At 35.4% G+C, this 19,309-nt stretch overlaps 1 protein-coding gene across 1 annotated transcript; it reads right to left on the bottom strand.

Annotated features, from left to right (window-relative positions):
* Window positions 1-1,438: 1,438 nt before the first annotated feature.
* On the bottom strand, window positions 1,439-9,980 carry LOC130717867 (protein ACTIVITY OF BC1 COMPLEX KINASE 1, chloroplastic). The gene is made up of 15 exons (XM_057568248.1): window positions 9,869-9,980; window positions 9,500-9,787; window positions 8,265-8,471; window positions 8,086-8,175; window positions 7,817-7,963; window positions 7,052-7,216; window positions 6,756-6,896; window positions 6,471-6,650; window positions 4,663-4,858; window positions 3,975-4,102; window positions 3,618-3,689; window positions 2,422-2,534; window positions 2,201-2,348; window positions 1,969-2,038; window positions 1,439-1,863 (listed from the first exon to the last, which is right to left on the bottom strand). Exons 2-15 carry the CDS (start codon window positions 9,758-9,760, stop codon window positions 1,799-1,801), a joined length of 1,983 nt encoding a protein of 660 aa, XP_057424231.1. The 5' UTR covers window positions 9,761-9,787; window positions 9,869-9,980; the 3' UTR covers window positions 1,439-1,798.
* Window positions 9,981-19,309: the final 9,329 nt, after the last annotated feature.

Raw genomic sequence — 19,309 nt, 5'->3', positions numbered from 1 at the left:
TAATAACAACGTTCTTTACTGTTTTACCATGAAATGCATAAATTTCACTAAAAGATCTTATGTCTTGACTTTTCAATGAACTTATTCTCCATACTCCCTATCATATTAAGAGCATAAATCTGGTTTGAAGAAAGCATCGTCCCATAATCATTGACCAATCAACAAAAGAGTCGTTGTTCATACTCTCAAGGAAGCAAGTATGGTTTTCTGAAGAAGATGAAGAATGCCTAGGTGAAAAGTAGCTTGAAGAACTATATTGTATCACGTGAGCTACGAAAGACAAGTTGAACAAAGCAGGAACGGATCCATTCACAATGCCATGGGTCAAGTGCCCCCACAAAAATTTTGAAATTAATGAAGATCATATGTATAAAATGTGCTAATAGCTCACAAGTGTTTTATATAACTTAACATTATATATATAAAATGTACTAATTGCTCTCACTAAATTTTTATATTTTAGAATTACACGATTATGTAGAGTGTGTGTATATGCCCCCACGACTCTAATTGTCTGGATCATCACTGGAACAAAGTGAAAGTACAACGTCACAATATTTTGTAAGGGACTCAACCCATGGAATTTGGCTAGATAACCAATTTAGTTGATTTTCTTAATCAAACGATTGCCGGAGGAAGATAATTTGTCCCCCATGTAAATTCCTAAGACAATTCAATGAATTCTTATTTTTTTTCTGATGCAACATCAATGAACTCTTAATTACTAGTACTATTGAGAAGTTTGGATAGAAGTAGGATAAAGCAACAGACTTAATTGATATAACGGCTAAATGATAAAGATAAATGGAATAGATAAAGGCTTAAAGTGAAATTAAATGCAACATACGGGAAAGTAAAGGAAATTCAGAGAATTTTTAGTTTAAGCTGATAGTAATAGGCATTACATTAACCTTAGCTCATACAACACATGTTGATCCTAAATATCGTGGCTTTTTCCGCTATTGAATTTCTGGAGGCAAAATAATTTACACTTCCTAATCTTTCCAAGTTGAAATTCAGGAAGCATAAGAAAATCGCGAAAAATCTAACTCCAAAGAGTTCAACAAGGATATTTTGAGAAGAGATTTTTTTCAGATATTAATTTGGGGATGTGGAAAAAGCAATTCGTGAAAGAAATTAGAATATGAAAACACAGTAATGCCTCCTATTATGCAGCTAATATGGTGACATGCAAAATCAAATTTTGAAGTGAAAGATTTTGCTCTTGGCTCAGCCTCGAGAGGCAGAAAGTTTCGCACCCTGGAGCTTTAGAATTCATGACAATTTAAAAAAAAAAAAACAAAATACAGTCCAAGATCACAAAATGCTTGCCAAAGGGTGTAGTGAAAGGGAAAATCCCTATAAAGCCATAAACATAGTTAAGGTTACATAAATGTTTTTATTTGCAAATTCAATATACAGACGCGTGACCTATCAATGAGCAGCAGCAGAAAGGTTTAAATAACTAATAAGAGTTGGATTTGTACAATAAATAACGTTGAATGAAGGTCACGGTTTTGTGTAAATGAACTATTGGGATCTCCCTATGATACATTCAACTTAATATTTACTGAGGCAAAATGTGTCTCCTATACAATGTAGTAGTTATTTCCTTTAGTTACAGAGTGTGGCAGCCATATACAATTTCATATAAATCTCCCCAATATAAATAATTAACGAGGAAATATATAACATGTGGTGTTAAGTATACTCATCTGAGTTTCAAAAAAAACAAAAGTATACTCATCTGACCGAAACAATATCTGCATTTCCAATGCACTGTCCAAAGATTTAGCTTCTATCTATCGGATAAGACTGACTGACTCCATGAAAGTAGGAGATCCCTGACAACCGTTGGTAAGTCTGCAGCAAAAATATACATTTGTATTTAGTTTTCTTCTTGCCGTTATGCAGTCATGGCAGATAGCTATTGAACTAAGACAAATTCAGGGTTCACAGGAGCTTTACCTCTAGCTACTTCTAGAGCCACTGTGGGCATGTCTATCTGATCTTCAACCAACCTATACACGTCGACAAGCTGTAAAGAATACATTGTTAGAACTTAGAAGTATGATAGCGATAAGGATTATGTTAAGAGTTAGGGTTAGACATAGCCCATAGACTCTCTGTCAGAATTTTCCAACACAAGATTATGGGCTTTGTGGGAGAGGAAAGGGGCATAGGTATAATCATGACAAACCTCTTCAATATGAAGCTTGGAGTCTTCCGTCAAAGCGAGAAGAAGCTGTCTACGTATTCCTTCATCAATGAAGAAAAGGCGAGCTCCATCTTTGATTGTGTCTGTGAGGTCCAATTTTCTTTCAACTTTCCGGTCCCTCTGGTTTTGCCTGTATAGATGAGCATCTAGTGAGTATGTTTTTGTATTTGATCGCATGCAATGCAGTTTAATAAAATACAGACGTGCTCTTCACTTGCAACGCTGGATTGCTGCTCATCTTGGTCACATTTTCCTTTGCAAGAACAATAAGATTTTCAAGCCGTTTCCATTGAAAAAGACCATCTTTGAACAGAACCTATAACAAATAGTAAAGTATATTAAATGAGGAGCAATATATATGTTAACATTGCAAGCATGAGTTAGGATGACCGAAAGTCTTGAAAAAAATAATCAGAAATATTCTTCGGATTGATCATTGGCAGGAAGTCTACTGAAAATTTCACTTAGGTAAGAGACCACTTGGACTTGGTGCTTTAACCTAGCGGGCAGAGGAAGAGAGAAAATAGAAGGACCTTTCCTGCAAATCAAGCTTCTAGGTTTCTAGCACCTGACTAAATTGTGCACCCCCATGTTTAAAATGTTAAGAAAGGGATGACAAAGGAGAGACTACACACAACTGAAGATACAAGTAATGGTCTTGAGACATCAAAAGGCAAGATGCCATTGTGTACAAATCTAGCCATCTGCTTGAATATTATTCGGAGTCCCACATTAACTAGATAGCCCTTAACTAGAGATATAGCAAAGATAGCCCTTATATATGGGAAGACACTCCTCACCTCTAAGCTAGCTTTTGGGGTAGAGTTAGGCCTAAAAAAATAGCCTTTTAAATTCACGTACTCAATATTGTTTGGATGTCCACAACTCCATTGGTATCAGGGTTTTGTCTCATATATGGGTCCCCCCGCAGATGTCCAGTCCTGCAATTTACACGCTCCAAAAGTCCAACCCTATGCGTGAGGGGGTCTGTTAGAAGTACCACATAGACTAGAGATACGACCAAGATAGCCCTCAAATATGGGAAGACAATCATCACCTCTAAACTAGCTTTTTGGGTAGAGTTAGCCTAACCCAAATTCTAATAAATATTAAGCTCATGACTTCTTATTGGCTTCATCTCCAATGACGTTACAAAGCAGTGTCCTATGCATATGAATATAAATATAGTGGGTAAAACTAGCATTACATCATGGCAGTATGGCACCATGGAAACCCATGGTGAACCCTTCATCCCCACCTACAAGTTTTCTTCCTCAACAAGGGAAACCTACCATTATAACATTCATATATGATATTTGACATTGACCAAGAATGGGTTTTATTTATTTTGTGATTGTAAATTATACAGAATACAAGTTATATGCACAGCATTACTAACCTGTATGAGCCGCTCACGTAGAGCTGGATTTGGATCTGTTAACAGTCGCTTTGCCACATAAGGATAGGCAACCTATTTCAAATGCCCATGTTAAATATTGTACGAAAAAATAAGGTATCCTAGAAAAGGAACAATTATGACTGTTGCCCAAACTCATTTATTTACAATAAAAAAACATGTGTCATATAGCAAATTTTTTAGAAGTTTTTCACTTCTGATTCGCATTATAATACAATTTTCATTCTTCTAAAGCAACACTATTTTCAGAAGAGAAAAAGTTGCTTTCTTTAAATAAGTTCCATGCAGCAATTAAATCAACATGAAATCAGTACAAGTCAGAAATATGGGAGCTTGTACCTCAAGAAATTTGAAGTCAGGCTTAAGAGTAAAGCAGATGCCTTCTTGAGTCAATAAAGAACGGATAACAAGCGAAAACCTTTCTGGGATTCGAATGGGATAATTGTAAACCAACTGATTAAACTTTCCTGCATTATATTTCATTCACATATCAGTTCAGAATAAATGAAAAAGTGTAAAGTAAAAGCTTCTCCCACCATATCCCCCTTTTTCTCTCTAAAATGCCAAAAATATATTACACTTTTAGAAAGAAATGATTTGAAAAACCAAACTAATTTACAATTTACGCACAACTACAGAATTCTACACTACCATGAGTTCAATACACCATAATAGTATCTTAAGAAGCATAAATAAGTAAATTAGTTTTTAATCCTAGTATAAGGTTTGTTGCTCCCATACAACATCACGACACCCTCCACACAATATCATTGAAGAAAAATAAATGAGGTTAGGGTTAAAAGTTAAGATTGAACAGAGTCACACAACCTGTAACTAGAATCCTTAACTTATTTGGATTTCTTCTTTAAGATTCAGCAGTATACATAGTGACTTGTTTCAAGTACTCCCTTTAACAAGATAAAAATATCAACAAAAACAAGAAAAATTTCTTTCCAGAAACATTAGTGTTAAGATTAAATAGTCACACAGCAATAGCTGTTTATATTAAACAAACGGAAATGCCTACCAGTGACACTACGAAAATTAAAATCTGAAAGCCCTTTTCCAGAAGAGTTCTGCCAAATTGCTTCTAAAGCAGGAATTATTGGAGTGACATCAGTCCCTGGTGTTAGGAAGCCTAATCTGGTGAAATCATTAGCCATCTCAGCATAATCCTCATTCACAGCGTGGACAACAGCATCAATTAAAATCTGTTTATTTTGCTGCAGAAATGGTAGCAGATCAACATGTCAGCCACAAGTTTTTATTCTGCTGCAAGGCCATATAACGTAACACATGATTTTGAATTGTTATATAGCTTAAATTAATGTAATATATGTTGAAACACGTGAAAAAAAAGTGAAGAAAAATGACATGCTCGGCGGTAACCTGTGAGTGGAAAAGTATGGAAAAGAATATTAACATGATTATCACAACAACTACTTATTCAGCCATATAATACTCTAATAGGACACCAGATATGAGGATTAATGAGTGGGGCTGGCATGATTCCCTTGATTAGTGGGATTCAGTTTATTAGGGGGAATTTCCTTGATTAGTGGGATTCATTTCTATTAGGGGGGATTTCCTTGATTAGTGGGATGGGTTATATTAGGAGGGAGGAGAGCAGGAGAATGGAGGCATGTTTTGCTGGTGAGAACTGGTGAGGAGTCACAGACTCTGGAGTATTTTCCATTGTAGAGCCTTGTGCTCATCCTTTCCTTCCATATTAAATAATAATCTACCTCAGAAATTCTGAGTTCTATCATACTCTTCTCTCACATCAGAGGTATGGGTGATCATTACAATAAAACAGCATACACCGTGCGACACATTGGTTTAAACTAAATGATAACTATAGTCTTAATGGTATATGATGCAATGGCAAACATTCAGATTTCAGAGGTTAATGATGAAGAATGACTAGTTAGTCCATCTATTTCTATTAAACAAAACTCCACAGTTATCTTAATAGGAGAGTGCTAGGAAGCTCCTCCTCATATCTTCAAAATCTCCATGGATCTAGCTTGAATGAGTAAAACTCCTCCACATTTGTAAGTAATTTTTTGTGTTTCTTTATGCATTCAAGACTCGAGGACCTTCATTGTTGCTTCTTAAATATTCAACTCAACTTGAAATTGATTCAAATTATTTGAAATGAAGCTAAATTCAAAATTCAAAATTCAAAGAAGAATAAAATGAAGAAAGTGGAGATGAAAGCACCAGAAGAAGCCCACTAGATCATGGAACTGGATGATCCTCAAGATACAAGTCCTCAAAGAGAGTCTCAAAAGAGATACACTATTCTCACAAGAACATGAAATCCCTCCATATGATATAAAAGTGCATCAAATGAAATATTGCACCTCCATATAAAGAGGAAGGCAGGCGGCGCCTCCTACTTGGACTTGGCCTAAGATGGAGCCCAAATGGTGCTAGACTCATGTGCAGTCTCCTCTCCTAAAACCTAGTACTAATTGGGCCAAAATACAACCCCAAGCAAAATACAAGCACTTAAAAGAAAAATATAAAAAAATAAATAATCCTCAATCTCTAATCTAAACACATCATGTAGTAAAAAGTTTCCTAAGCTATCTTTGGTCTAGACCTTGACATAGGTTTCTCCCAAGCTCTCCAAAGCTTGCAAATCATCCATGGCCAAGCATATATCATATATTCATATCTAATGGATAAACACAACTTATCATCTAATCATTTTCCATTATCCTAATAGCAAAGAGACCGTTTTTAATTGGCAAGCGAGAGAATAATGCAAAAAAATAAAATAAAAATAATATTAATAAATTCCCTCCATTCTCAACAATGAAGAATTACCTGACTTAGAACAGCAACATTGCCAAAATCCACATATGCAATTCGTCCATCACGCATGGCAAAAATATTTCCAGGGTGAGGGTCTCCATGAAATAATCCAAATTCCAACAATTGCCGGAGGGCGGCACTCACTCCGACTGTCAAAAATCCGTCTACATCAAGACCAGCTTCTTTGATGGCCTGAGTCACAAAAAGAAAAATTGTTAATCATTATAAGATAACTAAACATGTTGCTCGAGAAGAAACAATATGAAGTAATAGCACTACCAGTCCAAGTAAACAAACCTTTGGATTGGTGCACCTAATGCCGTCAATCCATTCCATTACTAACACACGTGGACCACAAAATTGTTTGTACACCAGAGGAATTTTGACAGTAGGATCATTTTTAAAATTCTCAAGAAAATCTTCAAGATTTCGAGCTTCCTGATAAAAAGAGTTATCATTAAACTTGTTTAAACCAAATATAAACATAAAAAACACACTTAATATGCTAATAGACACTCTAATTTTGTGCTTTACAAAGTTCAAAGCACAACTTAAATTACTATGACAAAACACAAGACAAATCTGAAAGTTACCAAGGTATAATCCAGCTCTTCCAAAAGCTTTTCGCCAAATTCATCAACAATCAGCTCAGCATTACAACCCAATTTCTGCATACTAATGCCATTTAAAAATGAAGCCAAAGTGCGAAATAGGAAAAGATCTCGATATATTATTGGCTCTATACCGGGTCTTTGAACCTGCAAATACAACAAATTATGTCTTAGATGTGGATTTAACCATGTTCTAAAACTTCAGTCCCTTTTGCTTACATTTAAGCAATAAATAAGCATTTTAATTGCATAATAAACGACAAAGCAGTTTTATAAATCGAAGACATTTGCCATTCATAATAAGGAAAACAGAAGTATGAGTAGAAGCTAGAAAGGAGGAAAAAGACAAGATTTCTATACCAACAAATAAGAACAAAAAAAAATGGCATGAAAGCAATTAATTTGGAATGATAATGGCAAGCAAATATCAATAAATCTTCCCATAAAAAGTGTTATGAAATACATATAACTTAGATTTTTAGACCTACAAAATATAATGCTTTTAGAAGGGTTGTCAGGTCACAACAAGATAGAAAACTACTATGAATGTAAATCCAATGTTTAGATTCTGCAAAAGAAAAGTATTAAAGTTAAGCACATAATTGAACAACAACCAGCTAACCAAGCTATAGAAACTGCAATATAGACTGATGCCATGTCAGAACTTCTTAATATCATTTAACGACTAGTATATGCTAAATTTGGAAATTAAAAGTGAATCATAACACAAGATGAGGTCAATGAAACCTTGATAGCGACGTCCTCGCCTGTGCCACGTAAAGTAGCACGGTACACTTGACCTAAACTTGCAGCTGCTATAGTCTCAGATGAGATTCTACTGAAAACAGCTTCAAGGGGCTGACCCAGTTCCTCCTCCATGATACGAAAGGCAATCTAGGACATTTTTCAGACCATAAATCAGAATTATAATATCCATGTGATTTAACAGTATAATAAATTCTTAACACAAATAGAATTTAAAAAAAAAACAGTTGAGCCACAATAGTAAGTTTTACTTGATTGGGAAATGAAGGAACATCATCTTGAAGAATGCAAAGTTCATTCATATAATCTTCTCTAATAATATCTGGCCTGTTTGCAAGGACCTGTTGAATGGAAGAAAACTTATTATGAACGGGTAAAAGCAAAAGAAACACTTGCTTTATATAGAGTATAAAACTAAACAACAACACACCTGACCAGCTTTAATAAAGGAAGGTCCCAGATCACACAAGAGATTCCTAAGCTGTCGAGCACGATATGGAACAACCTCTTCATCCCGTCCAACAAGGAAGTCATATGTCAAATTAGACCAGTACAAGCCCAGACTCCAAACTATCTCCACTCCTCGCAACATAAGTGACACAATAGCCCCTCTTGACTCTAATACTTTATTCCTCACCTAATCATGAATGAGAAATAATTGTCAAACAAAAGTTGCTTCAACTTTTTAACAAACACTCCTCTTGTAGACTCGTATCAACATTTGTTCAGCTCATTTCACTATCCTCCATGGTGAAAACCAACTCTCCCGTCTACAGAAAGGTATAACGAACAATATGTACAATGACAATAAACCCATCTTATACCATCATGTTTGACACATTTCATACATCATAACTTGAAGCTTTACACGAAAGACAATAACGTATAATCCAAACATATTTTCATATTACTTATGCATCTCCATTCCATTCTGTAACCCCCCTTTGATCTGGATTTGGACTCCCCAAAGTGGAGAGCGTACTTCAGACAACTACTCATATATAGAAAAATTCAACTGTCTAAAATTTTCCAAAATACAGTAACAAGGATTACATATCATAGATATGTATGAATCTATTCCGTCTAATTCAAAGAAATTGACTCGCAACAAAGAAATTTAAAATGAATTTATTAAATAACTAATTAAAAGCAAATATTAACTAGTAAAACCAGGAAGCCACCGAGTCAAACGAGGAAAAGTTTTACAACATTGATATATTCATACTCAGTTTCTCTTTCATATCAATTTCACCCGATTTTTCTTCTTATTTCTCTCTTGTATTTCTACCACATCACTCATCATATCTGTCACTTTTCTCTCTTCTATTCCTAACTTTCTCTATTGGGTATGGGTGGAATTTGTGCAAAGTAAAGATTTATTTTTCCAAAGTTTAATTAGAAAGTGTAGTATTTAAAGTTACCAATACATTAATGGGTACACTGTTCCTTGATCCCTTAAATATTTGCTCTAAGGGCTCTAGTTAGCATAAAATTGTTACTATTTCACAAATACAAACTTACATAAGAATTTCATCAAAACCTGTTACTATTTCTTAATCAAATAGCGTCTGATGCACGATTTAACAAAAAACAACAATTGTTATGAGTGAACATAACAAGAAAATTGTGTAAACGCAGTAAGAGGAGCTGGTGAAGAAGCCTTACGGTCTCGGGAGAGTACTTGCGGAAAGGGACGCAGACGCCACGCTCGAAGTCGAGCTGCTCCATTGCACTGCTGCTGGAGTTGCTGAGAAGCTGCAACGCCCTGGAAACGACGCCGTTCTGGGTGGTGGCGGAAGCTGAGATTCTCCCCTTCCTCCATGCCTTCTTCTTGCGCTGAAATGGAGGGTGAGGAATTGAGGTTCGTGGCGACAGAGCCTTGTGACGAGGAACTGCGTATAAGCAGTTAGGGGAGATGGATTCCATTGAAGCACGTAATTTGAGCTCGAAACCCTAAAATGAGCAAGTGATTGGGGTCATTTCTCTGCTACTGAAATGAAACTTGTGAGAACAAATAACTGAATAACCACCCACCTTTGAAATTAGTTTTTCATTTAAATTAATGATGCATATGAAAACATGTGAGGATGAGAGAGGACAACCACAGAAACCAAGATTAACAATGCTTTTTCTTTTTCTTCTTTTCTATATAAAATGGTTGAGTTGTGGGAGAGAATACACCTCCAAACTACTGTGAGCGACTGAGCGTCATGCTGGGAAGATCAGCAGAGACATCAAGTTTGAACTCATTCAAACCCTCGAGAGAGATGAGAGTTAAATTCGGAATCTATCAAGCTCACACTGCTTTAAATGTTTGCGGTCCTAGCGGCTGAATATATAAGCAGCCACGTCTGTTTTTCTTTGGATAAATTCTCCATTCTCTTCCATTCTTAGGCAACATTGACAATGGGATAGTTTCCAAAAAAAAAATTACAATGGGTTAGTATCATATAATTACTAGTAATAATTACTGTTAAAGAGTATAATTAGTTGTCGCATCTACGTTGCATGTTGAATATATTTTTTATCGAAAAGATAAATTATACTACCTCCGGTCCACAATATAAGCAAAAAACTACTTTTTAGGTTCATTTAATAAAGAGTTTAATGGATATGCACTGACAGTGTAAAATAGTTTTACACAGACATCCAATTGAATTCCGCCAAATCAGAATATATATTATTCTTTTAATTAAAATTAAAGTCAAATGTAATTATCTCTCCTATGTGGCATGCTTTGATTGGATGACTGTGTAAAACTATTTTACACTGTCAGTGCATATCCATTAATAAATGATGTATCTAGTCATTAAAAATGGCTATATACATTATTTATTGAATGAACCTAAAAAGTAGTTTTTTGCTTATATTGTGGACAGGAGGGAGTACTTTTTAGGGATAAACCCTGCAGGCAGGGGCGGAACTTGGAGTGGACATAAACGAGTCATGGCTCTTCCAAAATTCTTAGAAAAATTTTATATAATGTCGATGATAATGTTTTTAATTTTGTCGACATATTATATATAAGGTCATGTATAGATCACTGCACAGACTTCATAGTGGCTTAGTGGAAAGACATCATATCTCTCTCAAATTTTTAAAATTAACTTAACCTTTAATAAATTTTCAATATTCATGTATATAAATTAGTTTAATCTTTAAATTCAAAAAAAAAATAGTTTAATCTTTGTTTTCTTCTCTATGAATATATACATGTATTAATTGTTGATACATTTTTTTAAATATTCTAGTTTGTGTATTAATGTATTAGGGATGGTGGACGAAAAAAGTATATCTTCTTTACTAGGGATGATTTGTGTTATTGGTTGTAAAATATTTAATTTTCAATTCATTGCGATATTCATGATAATTTTTTCGATCCTATTGTCTATAGATGTTCCATATAAATGTTTGTGTTACAGTAATTATGAGATAATTGTATATTTTTTGTCAATAAGGTACTTTATCAAACACTGAAAATTAATAGATTGTTACGAATTATAATTTGTAATAATCAACTACTTTTCACCGTTTGGTAATTACCTAATTGATAATTGCAATTATTTTGTGATACTCGAAAGCACATGCATTCATATGAAATTTGGATTAATGAGATCTATTATATTATGACGAAGAGCACAAAGAATTAATTATTTTTATCAACCGATAATGCACTTTTTTCCCGAGTAAAGGGTTTTTTCATCCCAATAAACAATTTACCAATGACCTTAACCCTCAGTAACATACCGATGCACAAGGCTGTCGGCAAATATTACAAACAAGTCTTTTAAATACAGATTATTATCTGTCGGAAGGCCATTAATAATTTCTCATTACCAACGGTTTCATAGCGTTACCGATGCTTAGCAACTGGTCAATTATTCATGTTTTTCTTGTAGTGAAACAAAAAGCATCGGTGGTTACGTTAAAGAGAAGATCTGTTGGGCTTGAGATCCACCCTCATACCACATCCAGAGCCTTCATAGGACGTCATCATCTCATCTTCTAGCTCCATGGAAACACAGTCCCTGCAAACCACAAAAAAGATTTATGGGAAAAGCACTGAAACTGAGAAAGCTTGGGGACGACAAGCCACCTCTGTAGAGGCTATAAATCATCGTTTCTTCATCTCGAAAAGAGGCAACAATCATCGATCCCCCACTTCCCCGATTCCAGCAGAAACCTTGTAACACCCCGATTTCGGTGGCGTCACTTTAGTAACCAAGAAGAAAGTTTAAGCGGAAAAACGTGAATATTTTTTTTTATAATAGCAACAGGACTGAAAGAAATAAAACTCAACTACAAAAGACAACAGAACTAATATACAATAATAATTACAGCCCCCGCTGTAAGTAGCAAACCACGTCACGAGTAACCTCCAGTGACGGGAAGTATCAGAAAGTAATGCCCGTAGGCAATATGTACAATCCCAAAAGGATAGGTCAAGTGTCAGTAACACAAGCCCTAAAAAATGAGAATGAGTCAGAGCTATGACACTAACACCCAACCTTAGTAGGCTCTAAACACCCATACCCTATACTTCCATTATCGACCCCCATCTGGTCATGTATGAAGTCCGGGTCCACGTCGAAGGCTCAGTAGTAGTCATTTCGCTCCGGGTCTTCCCCGAACGACGAAGAATCACGAAAGAATCCATCGACGACATCTGACAAAAAGGGCATACATAGCCCCCCAAACACAGGTAGCACGTGCAAGGGTCAACTTACGGAATACAGTATAGAGAATACAAGACAACAAGTAAAGTATAAGGGGTATATATATATATATGTTGTATATATACGTATAAGTTCTGCATTGTCTACCCTAAGGTTTTAACATAGCATGTTATCAAATCTCTAATACACTTCAATCATCAAAGCACATAACGATGTTTATCAACATCAAATCATCAAAACACGTAACGATGTTTATCAACATCAAATCATCAAGATCTCAACAAATATAGTTAGAGTGCATGATACGTCAATGCAACGTCAATTCAAAAGGTTCCGGAAGAAGTAGGCTGGGCACGATCGAGTCGGTCCTAACACTGGCATTGTGTCGACCATAACCCTCGGGTGTCACTTACAACCTTGACATAGCCGGATCAGTCCTAACCCTGCGGGTCGACTTTTCCCTTCGCTATGCCCGACAATCAACAGGTCGATCCTAACCATGCGGTCGATCATATCCCCCGTCGATGCCCGGATTACCCGAAGGTATAAACTGTACCCGAAGGCATAAACTGTACCCGAAGGCATAAACTGTAACTCATGATGATTCCTCAAATCATCCGACTCATCTCCATCCGATGGTCAAAACTGCTCAGCGAGCAAAGAGTATCAACATACTCAGAAACTACCTGTTTCCCGGCTTATCTTTAAGATAGCCCAACAACAAAACTGCTCCTCGAGCAAAAGAGTATCAACATACTCAGAACTTATTAGTTCCCTCAACACTTGGACTCGACGACACTTCTCATTTTCCAAAACTAAGATTTGCACCCTAAGCTTTCCTTCGAGATTGTTATCATTATTTAAAGGTTTAGAGGTTGTTTAAGGTCTTATGAACTTTCCTTGTAAAATAGCTTCCATTTAGTCTTATCGCAAATCTTATGAGTTTTCAACATCCCATAACCCCAAATAACTCCCAGAGAATGTCTCGATCCACTAAAACAAGAACAAGGCGCGAACTCTGTTCGTCCCGTCAAACTTTCTCAAAACTCTCATAAAAATTCGGCATGACTTGCCCGTTATTCTCACTCCTCAGTACCACAGATATATGTGAAATGGCATAGTTAAATCAGCACAGTCAACAACATGTCACATATATCAACACATCCTAGAATAACCACGTAGCACTTAGCATACAAAGCAAATATCACACATCCTAGATTAACCATTTAGCACGTACCATGTAATTCAATCTCAAAAACAGTTAGTAGATGAATCATCTACATTGTCAGCCGAAGCCTTAGAAAACTTTTCCCAATCAAACACAAACAAGTGCATAAACAGTAAATCAAGTCGAATTCGTCGACACCTAAAGCATTAGCTAGTAAGGTAAGTTGCCCTTACCTATAGTTATTCCAGCGTTCTCCTCAAACGTTCCTTCACACTCTATGCCTTCTTCTCCTTGAAACTCCTCAAATGAACCTTAGAGCAAAACCACAGAATTCCATCATAATCAGTCAGAAACTCGGCAGTCCATACTCACTAAGGTTACACGAAGTAGCACATACTCCGAGGTACGATAATCTAGCGCGATAGAACAAGTTTTTGAAAAAGAAATTTTCCACCTCCTCCTAGGGTGCTCACGGCCACTATGCACAAATAGGTGGGTCGATTTTTCTTCGATCAAACTTGGTTCCTAGGTTATCATTAGCCGTAACTAAGACGAATCTAAGCTCAGAAAAATTATCGGATCGAAAACTGTCGCAGGGGTATTTTGGTCAATATTTTTAGCTCAGAAATTCAAAACTGAAATTTCGAAAAGCAAATTGGATGGGGACGTCACCGACGACGTTTATGACGACTAATCCTACTAGCACTAAGCCAAGTCGATAGTTTTCAGTCCAAAGGACGAAGCTTTGCCCCAAAATGGGTATTTTAAGCAGAATTGAAACTCGACGGTAGTTTTTCGAGAATCGGCGCAATATTATTAGCTAAACATGCTCTTGGGCACGTAGGGAAGATGTTTAGATAGAAAAATGGAATTATCTGGATAGTTTTGCAAAAACCTCAAAACTAAGAGCACAGAAAGACATAGTAAAAATCTACGGAAACGACGATCAGAGGTAAGGATTAGCGACTATACCTCGATACCTTCAAGTAGCAACTGTTGAATCAACGATCAAGCAAGAAATGGCGAAAATCTCTCCTCCTCCTCCTCTTGTGAAGCTCGCGGCCTTGTGGGTAGAAAATGGTGAAGTTTTGTGATTTTTCTCATCTTTCTTGCTATATATAGAGGATGAAAAAAACGCGGGAAAATGAAAGTTTCGCGATTCCGATTTTTCCGGCTTCATTCTCCGTGAATTCTAAGATAGGTTTTGGCGACATAATTCCAAAACTCAAAAGAGATTTCCTTGTATTTTAGGTGACTAATGCAAAGTCGGTGTAAAACTATTTTACCCGATAAGTTACTTTTTGCATTGAATGTCGGAAGAGAAAACTTCCTTCTGAAGAAAGATTGAAATCATCAAGAGAAATGGGTGTAAGCGTGTGGAATCTTCATTTGAAGCTCCGAATAGAAAAAGTCTTCATCGTCGGTTGATTCTAGGGTTCTTGAACTATCAGGGTTCTAGTTTCGGCAAACTTCCGACGATTGGAATCGGACGTTCGTACATCCTAGAGTTTCGCCTTGAAACGATTGTCATATAAGGATTAAGAGAAGTTCTAACATTTCTCTGAAGATTTTTGGAATTAGTTTCCATCGTGACTTTAAGCGTAACTAGCTATTTACTAGGGTTTTTGCCCTAGGTTTAAGCGTATATCGATCGTGCTATAACTTTTATCGATTTTGATACAATCCTTAGACTTTTCCTGAACTTTCTCCTTCATAAATTTATTCCATTCGATAAACTCTTGTTCAGGTTTCCCTTCACGATACATCAAACCTAATCGTGAATAAGAATTTTATTCACTTATTCTAAACTTAAAAACTTGGGTCTTACAAACCTAGTACGCTCTGACGACCTCTGATCTAATACCGCATTCACCCCTAGAACATCACACCCATGCACGGAAACTTCACATAAGCCACTGATAGGGGTGTTCCTTCTAGAAGAAACCCATCGAGGAGGTTGATTTCCTGAGAAGCAACCTCCAACAAAGAGAGTCAAGTCAACCCAAATTGGTGGCTTCTCCCAATCTTCCTCTGTCTCTGGATGAAAACTTTCACAACTCTTCCAATTTGAGCAAATAACCCACGAACCTGAAGATAAGTGACGCAATCTGAGATACCGTCAATAAAAAGGGCGAAGACCAAACTGCAGTGGTCGTCTTTCTCCTTCCCCAAGCCCTCACGTCCCTCCTTGAGTAACCACTGCCTGTAATGCCTATCTCCTCGCATCTCTGTCACTCGTCGTCTCCATCACTCTCCGCTTGAAGTGCGTTGCTGGAAGAGGATTCACCGCCTGCAGGGTTAGGAACCCTAGCAGAGATGTTGCTAGGTTCACGGACCATAATTTTCTTCTTCCGTTACTTCTGTTGAGAAGTATATGTTGGTATATATGAAATGAAAAGTTTAAGCTAATGTTTTGTGTGTGTTAAATTGCTCTCGTAATTTCGAACAGGTGTGGTGAAGATCAAATCTCTCCCCAAGGGTGTGGCATGTATGACCTAGAACTTCAGAAAATAAACTTGTCGTTTAATTTTCCGTTTTTACGCTTTAAGCTCGTGTAAGCTTAAAATTGTCTGTAATAAAGTGCTTGAATTAAATGAAAGTGAAGCAATATTCATGACTCATTTAAAGTGGAGATATAAAGTTCTTGAATTAAATAAAAGTGAAGCAATATTAATAGTAATTATGGACTGATTTTCTCTTATCATCTGCTATTAGCTAAAACTATTTTTTTACTTGTATAATTATTTATATTTTAAATATAGACTAATTTTTAATAATAATATTTTTAATTTAGTTTTATTATTTATCATTTTCTACTATTAAACCAAAATAAATTGGTACTTATATATTTTTACTTATAAATATAAGACTAATTAATAAAAAATAATTTAATTTAGTTAATTTTATAACATATTTAGACTCATTTACCATAAAATTAAAATAATAATATACTACTTACTTTTTAAAAATATTAATTTAGGAAAATTAAAATTTTGTATTTTTGTTGTTTATAATTTTAATTATATCAGATTTTATGAATACTCTATCCACCTGAAACATAGGAGATGATAATAGCATATCCTAATCATAGTTTTTATAATTCTACTCTTACCCAAGTCTCTTTATTCTAGCTACTATCCTAATCAAACATAGGACATGTCTTAATCATTAACCAAACCCTAATATGAAGTTTGATCCCAACCTAATCCGTCTTGGAAATAGAGGAAATATAAATTCATTAACCCTGACTTTCTCCATTTACATTTATTACCTTTGTAATTTTCGGTGCTGAAATTTCTAGAGCACCCCACAACCTGTCCCTTTTTACTAGTAATCAATAATCATCTTGATTCTTGAACAACATTATAAAATTTGGGGGTGTTTAATAAACAAACCAAGCAAAATCAGAGGTAGGAAAACTTCAACTCTCTCTTTTTTATGTATAAAAGGAAATTAAACGACAAACATTATACAGGAGCAACAACAAGACCTGACCTCTTGTTGAAAATAAGAAGCGGAATCAAATTTTTTAGGAAGAATACATTACAAACGACGCAAATCTAAAGACACTACGCTAACCAACCAGCACAAGATAGAGCTAACCACCTATGAACATGTTGGAAGGAGATGCACCAATTTCAACTGAGTGAATTTTAGTTTCACGGTCCACGTCTGTTACACAACTTGGTCTTGTAATCTCTTTAAAATTCTACTTGATAAAAAAATGTCCTCTTGTATACATACTCAAGTTTTTTCAATTATTGGCTCATACGGCTACACCTTTTTATGGAGTTAACCAAAAGAAAAGAATTAAATTACATAAGTTTAAACTTGGTCAAAAGGTCAGTAGGTTGACAAGCTAATAAGACTCATGCTAATAGGTCACTGAGCTAATACTTGATCCTTGATTTTTACTCCCTCCGGTCCTATTTATAAGCATGAAAGAGAAGAAAAATCTTGGTCCTTTTTATAAGAACCAAATGAAAGTTTGAACTATATTAATTAATTTTTTCCAATGATGCCCTTATTAATTCTAACTTGTAAAATGTGTCTCATTAATTATTCTCTCTCTTTTCCACTTTCCAACACTAATAACAAAGGGTAATTTTGGAAGTTCATTTTAATTTAAGACAAATTTAATGCATTTTATCTAGTTTAACTACATTTCTTAAACTATGTGAATTTTTTTTTTGTTGCTTATAAATAGGACCAGAGGGAGTAGTTTTTAGCACTATTCACGTGGGTTTACATGCACTGCCACATGTGTTAAGTAACTCTCAAGCAACTTTTGTATATTTTACTTCAACCACAAGTTCTTCACTTTCAGTTCTTAACACTATTCATCTAGTCTCACCACACGACATTATTTATATTTTTTTATTTTTATAAAGCAATAAAATAAAACTCGTAAAATAATAAAACAATTTGGATGAGAAAAAAAAAATTATGCTAAGAACTCATAAAGAAAAGTTGCTTATATAAGAACTAATTCTTATTTTTAAAAACTAAGAACTCCAGGTTAGTCGTCTTCAATGCTCAAGAACCTGGTTCTTAGAACATCTCCAATGCTAGTTCTTAATTCTTAGTTCTTAGCACTATTTATGAGGGCCCGTACTACTACATGTGCTTAAGCAACTCTCAAGCAATTTTACTCCAATCATGAGTTTTTAGTTCTTAGCACTATTTATTTGGTCTCACCAACCACATTATTTATACTTTTTATTTTCATAAAGTAATAAAACAAAACTCATAAAGTAATTTGTATGAGAGAAAAAAATTAATTTTTTATGCTAAGAGCTCAAAAAGTAAAACTCCTTATATAAGAACTAGTTCTTATTTTTAAGAACTAAAAACTTCATGTCAATCCCCTCCGATGGTTAAGAACTAAGAAACTGTGATTAATACATGGAAAATTAATTGTGTCCCAAATAGCAAGTTTTAATTTTTCCCACCAATTGTAACGTATTTAACTTTGAAATCTACACCTGCATCATGTTCACAAGAATATAAGGTCTTAAAGCACACTCATTTAACTTTTATAAGGCAGAGTATGTACTACAAAAGTTTAAGAGTGTGTGTGGAAGGGAAGGTATCAAAGTGCACACCATAACTGATCATGATACCATTTTAATAAGTTTCTATCAAATGAAGCACTGTCCAAGACGAGATTAGGAAAATATTTAAGTTCACGGCAATGCAACAAGTTCACACATGTTCTAGTTGTAAAGTCTCCATGTGGCACAAGATATGTCATGTCAGCTTAAAAAACACCCATACAAAGAGCTTAGGGAGTTAAGATGACAACTCTGATTGATTGAAATCCCCTGGGTTCAAACAAAGCAACACCCAACGCCAAGACATGATCAAATGAGGTGTTTCATAGTGCAGGTAAACAACAAAAGAAAAAGCTTTCAAGCACCTAATATCAATCCTATGATGCTAGTATAAGTAAAAAATAAACTAGCCTCAGTTCTATGTCAAAGCACCATCATAATTGTGATCTCCTAGAGGGCCAGTATGTCCTGTCCTCTACAAATACTCTACCTGTGTGTGTGGATATCACTCTGTTTCTGTTATCACAATAGTCAGTTCCCATGAGACGAAAACGGATAAACACAATAAACAAGGCAC

Source organism: Lotus japonicus, chromosome 5 (assembly GCF_012489685.1).
Source record: "Lotus japonicus ecotype B-129 chromosome 5, LjGifu_v1.2".
Lineage (NCBI taxonomy): Eukaryota > Viridiplantae > Streptophyta > Magnoliopsida > Fabales > Fabaceae > Lotus > Lotus japonicus.
Note: the sequence above shows the minus strand (reverse complement) of the source record. Positions and strands in the feature narration are given on the sequence as shown.

Bases quoted from the DNA above. Each gene is read 5' to 3' on its own strand.
- LOC130717867 (XM_057568248.1), bottom strand. From the start codon at position 9,760: ATGGAATCCATCTCCCCTAACTGCTTATACGCAGTTCCTCGTCACAAG. The intron at 7,964-8,085 runs GTAAAACTTACT...AAAATGTCCTAG, and splicing joins TTCCTTCATTTCCCAATCAA to ATTGCCTTTCGTATCATGGA. The intron at 6,651-6,755 runs GTTTGTTTACTT...TTTGTGACTCAG, and splicing joins TTAGGTGCACCAATCCAAAG to GCCATCAAAGAAGCTGGTCT.